General features: G+C 33.7%; 2 protein-coding genes across 2 annotated transcripts in view; one reads left to right on the top strand and one right to left on the bottom strand.

Moving 5' to 3' along the window:
• LOC104746708 lies at positions 3,938 to 4,914 on the top strand. Its single transcript, XM_010468236.2, has one exon. It carries the CDS (start codon positions 4,165 to 4,167, stop codon positions 4,750 to 4,752), a length of 588 nt encoding a protein of 195 aa, XP_010466538.1. The 5' UTR covers positions 3,938 to 4,164; the 3' UTR covers positions 4,753 to 4,914.
• The window catches only part of LOC104746707, a 4,630-nt gene continuing 2,021 nt past the window's right edge, over positions 4,944 to 7,552 (bottom strand). The window contains exons 3-4 of the mRNA XM_010468235.1: positions 6,448 to 6,992; positions 4,944 to 6,312 (exon numbers count right to left, since the gene is read on the bottom strand). Coding sequence (XP_010466537.1) covers positions 5,114 to 6,312; positions 6,448 to 6,992 — 1,744 coding nt within the window. The 3' untranslated portion in view covers positions 4,944 to 5,113. The remainder of the gene's footprint in view (positions 6,313 to 6,447; positions 6,993 to 7,552) is intronic.

Below are 7,552 nucleotides of genomic sequence, written 5' to 3'. Positions count from 1 at the left end.
AAAAAAAAAAAAAAAAAAAAAACCAAAGTATTCTTTAAATCTTCTTCTCATTAGGAAATGACCAAAGAAGTTTTGTTGCGTATCTTTTTGTTATCCCCCAATTTATCACTACCAAACATTTTTATGTCTCTGTCTTCCGTACGTCTGCAATTACGTTATATCCATCATATTTTATAACGAAAAATACTTAGGTGAACCTTCTTGTTCACTTCTTCCTAATCAACCAATCAGAATTTTCTTACATTATCTTGTTTAAAAAAATAAATCAAAATTAAATTAAAAAGCAATACATATTAAGGAAACAAATTCTGTATAATTTCTTTTAAGGAAAGTTAAATATTGGCTTGGTTTAGATTTTATAATTAGAATGAAATAATTTATCGGTTTGGGTTTACAAATAAGATTATTAGGGTTTAGATTTTACAATTCAAACAAAATTATATGTCGTTTTGTGTTTACAAATGAAGTGGTTAGGGTTTAGATTTTACAATTAAAACGAAATTATATGTCGGTTTGGATTTACAAATAAAGTGGTTAGGGTTTAGATTTTACAATTAAAACGAAATTATATGTCGGTTTGGGTTTACAAATGAGATGGTTAGGGTTTAGATTTTACAATTAGAACAAAATTATATGTCGGTTTGGGTTTACAAATGAGATGGTTAGGGTTTAGATTTTATAATTAGAATGAAATTATATGTCGGTTTGGATTTACAAATGAGATAGTTAGGGTTTAGATTTTACAATTAGAATGAAATTATATATCGGTTTGGATTTATAAATAAGCGGTTTAAGTTTTTAATTTTATAATAATGTATACAGATTTTGTTTCCTTATTTTACAAGGAGGTGAATAAATAGGTTATTAAATATACTATGACATGTCAGATTTTCATTGGCTAAAATAAAGAGAAGTGAACAAAAGGGTTCACCTTAGGAGTGAACCCAAGAATTGTCCATAACATATTAACATGCGTTTTTCTCTCTGAATACGGAAATTTGCACGACTCTTATTCAACTCTGATGAAATACATTCATGTGCTTATATATGAGTAATCTATTTATTATTGGGAACGAAAAAATCAAAAATTCATCAATGGAGGGAATTATTACAACTAATAGTAATTTTATATTCAGTTCGTAAACTAATTAAGAAAACTCCTGCATATTTGAAACATGTTACAAGAATGACTCAAGGAATATACAACTTTTGTAATCATAAAGTTAAACAAGAAAAAGGTTCTTTTTTGTTAAATAGATACATGTCCTACGAATCACTTTTTCTTCGAACATATACGAGGTAATCAATCAAAAACTTTATTACAGTCATAATCACAGTTAATAATAGCAGCCTTAAATACTCCCTCCGTTCTAATTTAGTTGTCGTTTTAGGATTTAATTTTTGTTTCATATTAGTTGTCGTTTTAGATTTTCAATGCAAATGTTTGATGAATATTCCAATCTTATCCCTGCTGTTTTAAAGTTTCAACCAATGAAAAAATTATAAAATATATTAATGAAGGGCAAAACATAAAATTTAATAATTTCCTTAATTTATGTGCAAAAACCTTAAACGATAGTTAAACTAGAACAGAGGGAGTACTAGTTTGTTTCGTTAACTAAGTATATCTTTTACGACATATATATTTTTTTATCCAAGACTAAAACCACTAAACCATAGTCTACTTGGTAACACACTAATGCATTCCAAAAGCCAAATTTACAGATTATTTGTTGTAATAGATTAAAAATCTGTTTTCTATTAATAACAATGACCATGGTGTAATTTTTTTTTAATCAATGGTTGATCAAAAGTTAATTAATATTTTTACACCGAGAGATCTAGGGTTCAAACTTCGACGTTCAGATACTATGATCTATTAATTTGTAGATTAAAAAAAACAAGTTTACCGTGCAAAATAAAAACATCAAGAATCCTACCAATCGAGTAAAACAATATATTTGCCTACTTGGTCACATATGTTGGTCGTCAACTCTTAATTTCTCTTTAATTTTGTTGGAAAAAAGATAGTCAGTTACACGAACTATATCACAATACATGACCACACATGCCAACTTTAGAAATGTATACTCAACTACACGAAGTATATATATTGCATGACCACATATACCAACTATATGATGACATGTGCTCAACATCACAACCATCTTATTCCGGTACACCTTTCATCAGAATCCGGTGTTGACCAATATTGACCGGCGTTGACCGACATTGACCAATAAAAATATGCATTTTTTTGTTTTTTAATATTAGAAACCAAAATAAAAAATTTAATTGAATTATTTAGGAATCAGTTATGGTGTTTTATAACTAAAAACATATATGGATCCAAAATAAAGATATATTGTATATATATTCCATTCATTTAGTCTTATAATAGTTACTTTTTTATTTCGAAACTTAACTAAAATTAAAATAAAAATCATTTATAAGATATTAAAACTTAAATTCAAACCAGATAATCTTGTTGTAACAAATCAAATAAGAAAACTACTTATTTTAACATTATTAATTTAAAAACATCAACTTCTTACTTAATTTCTCTAAATATAAAATTAATTTTATTTAATATTCTCAACCACAAAACATTTTTCTAAAACAAAAATACTTAGAACCAAGCCCAATACATATCAAAATCATTAGAATTATTGAAAATGTTATATACTCATGGTAAAATAAAAATTTTAATATCTGAAAAATTATTAATGATTTTTCATTTCACTTTTATTAAGTTTTGCAATAGAAAAATATTTTGTATATATGTTAATTCATCCAGTCTTATGATAGTTAGTTTTTTTAATTCTATTGTAACTAAAAACATCGTTATTATTTGATTTTTTTAAATACAGTGTTTTTAGTTATTTAATAAAAGCAATATATTTGATTGTAAACAACAAAAACACACAATATTTATTTTTAATATATAAAAGATAGAAGATCCAAAAAATTTATTTAACTATTAGTTTAGCTTCAAAATTAAAATGACTAATTATAAGAATGAATACATTAAAGATGTAAACAAAATATTTAGTTATATAATATAGAATATGTCTTAATTGAAAAAAAACTATAAACTATTTGATATAGCAATTTATGTTTTTTCTTTAATATTATACATTAAAAAAAGGAATATTTTTTTGGTCAATATTGGTCAATGCCAGAGTCAGTTAACCGGTGTACCGGAATTGTATGTTTATGGTGTTAACCACATGACGTCATATAGTTCATACATGTACTCATGCAATACATCTACTTCATGTAGTTGAGAGTACAATATTATACTTGGAATGTGTGACCATGCATTCTTACATACTTCGTGTAGCTAGCCATCTTTTTTCCAATTTTGTTTCTATGAAACTTTTTTTTTGTAACAATATAAGGATGAATCCTATATGCCATTTTCACATACCAAACTACCAATGTATCATATTTAGATATAATCTCATTGCATTAAAGCGTTCTTTTGACTTTAAAATTTAATATGTCAAACAAAATTTTAATTTTTTTGGAAAACAAATTCTTAAAAACAAATATGCAGTGTAGGTTAATGATGAGTAATATAGTATACATTAAGATAAGCGAATTTAAATATAAGTTATGATACAAAAACATTGACGCTAAAGCTAATACTCTTTTAACCTACAATTAAATTTAGTATAACAAAAATAAAAATCTCTAACCTTAAGAACCGCAATTTATTTCAAAACCTACTTATCTGTTTCAGAATCTAATTAGTTTAATTGTTCCTTTTAATTAGACCTCAATCAAAATTTCATGAGTTCTCGCATAAATGATAAATCCAATTTTGTTGTATAAATAATAAAAACTGAAGATAATATGATAACAAAAATGACAATAAAAAGAGGGGTATTTTGGTAAATTAAGAAATGCCCTTATCACAATTTTCCGATCCATCATCATCCTCCTCCGTTGCTGCCGCCTTCGCACCCATTCATAAAACAGGAAAGACGCAATCTTTTTCTTGTCTCTCTCTCTCTCTCTCTCTCTCTTCCCCATTCTTCAAAATCTTAAAGCTTTCCTCATTCACTCTCTCAATCTCTTTGACCCCATTTATATCCCAATCTCAAAGTTTCGATCTTTCGATTAAAAAAAACAAATCCAACATTTTTGTGTTCTTTATATATGATTTTGTTTCCCATAAAGATTCGATCAGTTTTCTCATATCTCTTGTTGCTGAGTTTGATCCAATCGATCGATAAACCAAACCCAGAAGCCATGAGAGTCCACCCAATCCCTAGAAACCTCAACAACACTCTGATCCATCATCATCGTCATAACCCGACCCGAGAACCCGGCAAGAACCTCCGGAGATTGCCGCATATCTTCAACCGTGTTCTGGAGCTTCCGTTGAGGTCAGAGGCAGATGTATCCGTGGAAGAGAGACAAGACTGTTTCAGATTCGTGGCGGAGACGGTAGGTCTCTGTGACGGCGACGGAGATATGAGGGCTTATATGGTTGAGATTCATCCTGGTATAACCAAAATCGTGGTGAGGACTAATGAGTCTTCGTCTTTGGGTTTGTCCTTAGACGAGTTAGAGCTTGACGTGTGGCGTTTTAGGTTACCGGAATCAACTAGGCCTGAGCTTGTTACTGTGGCTTGTGTTGATGGTGCTTTGATTGTTACAGTACCTAAGAACGCAGAAGAAGATGATGATGATGGTGGTGGTGGAGACTTTGGACATAGTGGAAGGCTAGTGCTTGTTCAGTGAATCAAGTAATGTCTCTTTATGTAATGTAATGATGATACTCTTGGAATGTTCATGAGTGAAGAAGACAAATCTCTAATCTTCCTCTTTTCTACAATATTTGTGTAGCCTACTGTTTTTTTTGTTGTTGGCAATTCAGTTCTAAATAAAAAGAAAGATTGAATCTTTTGATCTCTCAAACTGTAAGATCAAGAAGCACAAAAAGGTCTGATTTTTATCAACTAACGGATAGTTTTCCATAGTACAACAACAACATAAAACAAGTTTTCATTCAAGAGACTTCTTGCAACATAAACCAAAAAGGCTATGTGACACAAAAAGACTAGCTAAAGGTTTTATAACAGGATACAACACGAGGACGGATTTAGAGGAAGAAGCCTTTGAGAGGGGTGAACTTAGAGAGGATCTCTGCTTCACGCTTAAGAGCATTATCCTTCTTACATTCCCATTCAGGCTTCTTTGAGTTGGCTGATTGAACTTCCTGTACGAGTTTTGGGATCGAGTTCGCTACCATTTTCTGACCGTAGCTTAGATCAACCCTTTCTTTCTCCTTGTTCCCGATGTACCGCTTCAGCTCAGACCGTCTAGCTTGAAGCTGCGCGATTTGGTCATCGATTTGGCGGATTGTCTCAGCGTTTGTGTCGACTTCCATCTGGATACTCCCTAGTTTGTCCTTCAGGTCGCTGTATTCGTATTTAAGTGATGCTACCTTGGCTTTGTTAAGCTCCAGCGCAGAGAAGAACCTATCAGCATCTTCAATCACCCCTTTGTTCTCCAGGAACACTTCGCTAAACGTTGGCATCTCCTCCATCAGCTTCAATCTCACAATCTCTTCAGCGGAAAGGTTTGGATCTTTCCTCAGTTTAGTTGCCAATGCTGCTATCTCTGCTGCGTCCTTGGAGAGGAACAAAGTAGTAAAATCCTTCTCCAGAAGAGATGAAATCTTCATTCGAGCTTCAGCCCATTCATATTCTCTCATTGGAGAGCTTACATTAACAAGAACATGAGAGTCTCCCCCGACCTCTTCTGGAGGCTGCTGCATGAGGTTATCAAGAGAGTTCAGGTAGCTGTCAAACTCCTCCGGGTTAACATCGATAGGCGAGTGCGAGACCGCGAGGACACCATTCATAGGAGAGACATAGATATGAGGAATAGAAACATCTTCTTCCTCGTAGTTAGCTCCGCGTTTCTTTCTCTTGTTACTAGTTTTTGGTGCAGTAGCAGGTTCACCTTCTTCGTTCTGGAAGTTCAAGTCCACAGCACCACCACGCTGCTGGTTCGAGGTGCGTCTTGTAGATTGTCGAGATGATTTCGGTTTGGTCGCAGATTGCGATCCAGTGGCAGGAGTTGTGGCTCCTTTCTTCTTCTTGTTACTGCCAGCTCGGGGAGTTGGTTTAGGTTTCTCTTCAACAGGTTCATATGTTTGTGTCTGCATTGGTTTCCTCTTCCTTTGGCTGTATCGGGAGTTTCCTTCTTTTTTCACATCCTGAGCATTCTCATCATTCTGGCCAACCTCGGTCTGTACCTCCTTCGGTGTCTCCTCAAAAAGAGACGCAGCATCAACTACAAAAGACAGCAAAGATGGTTTTACTAGCAGTGCTTAAACGAAAACACGAATCACTGATAATGTTCATCCATGAAATGAGAAAGGTACATCTGCAAAGTCTTACTCTCTCTTGCATAGATATAAAATTATACCTTTATTTGCAGGCTGGAAGAGAGCTGGAATCTTCCAGCTAAAAGAAGCAAAGAATGCATCAGCATCCATGTCTGGGAAATTCGATTGGACATAACGAGCAAGAGTGGCTTTGCTAGCGAAAGACTTTGGGACATTCTTTTGCTGAAGCTTTTGAGGGAGAATAAGAAACCTATCCTGATGATACCCAGTAGCAGTCACTCTCCTTCCAACTCTCCAAGTCCAAACATCACCAGGGGCTGGCCAATCAACAGGGGCATATGGCAGACCTTGACCAGTTGAAACCGGGGGAATGGCTGGAAGTTGATTGAGATCAGTTTCCCCATGAGTGAAGGAGCTGTTGTCTACGCTTCTCTTTCCATTCTCCTTTGCCTGAGAGGGCTCTGGATCTTCAATGGCCTCTTCCCTGTTGAAACCGTTTTCCCAGAAGTCATCTTTCTCTTGCTGAGTGGGGTCGAGATGATCAGAATCGTTTTCACGGTAAGTTGAAAGCGGAACAGGTTGATTGTCATGGTAAGTACTGATTGGGACTGGCTGTGTATCAAACCTGCATGCAAATTAACACTAGAGGAGCTGAAAGAGAAGTGGTATAAAACAAACAACAAACACATGAAACAAAAACAAACAACACTAACGCTTAAAAACCTTTCGATATACACAAGGACCACAAATCATTTGCCTTCTCAATAGCACAAATAAAACAAGTAGACAAACAATGTAACATACATTTCACTATACCACAACGTTGAAACAAACAAACACTAAAACATGGAGACTTCACCAAACCCACACCACAGTCAACCCTAAAGGCACATCCTATATGGTTGCAGCAGTTAGTATAAGAACCCTAACTTTTGCTCAACGTACGTTTCACAGTTCACGCTTTCACACCCTATTTCCCAAAGACAAAAAGGTTCCCTTGTACATAATTTTTAATCTTGTCTCATCTAAAACTCAAGAACTCTTGATGCTTAGTCAGAATTGTGAACATATATCTGCTAAACAATACAAATCCAAGTCTAAGAGAGGTGAATTAGTCTCATTTCCCGACACAAACCCATCAAAAGCTCTAATTTGTTCAAGGATCCAGAGAAATGACACAGACCC

This window comes from Camelina sativa, chromosome 15 (assembly GCF_000633955.1).
Source record: "Camelina sativa cultivar DH55 chromosome 15, Cs, whole genome shotgun sequence".
In the NCBI taxonomy this organism is placed as follows: domain Eukaryota; kingdom Viridiplantae; phylum Streptophyta; class Magnoliopsida; order Brassicales; family Brassicaceae; genus Camelina; species Camelina sativa.
The sequence above is the reverse complement of the archived record's forward strand: the minus strand, read 5'-3'. Positions and strand labels throughout refer to the sequence as shown.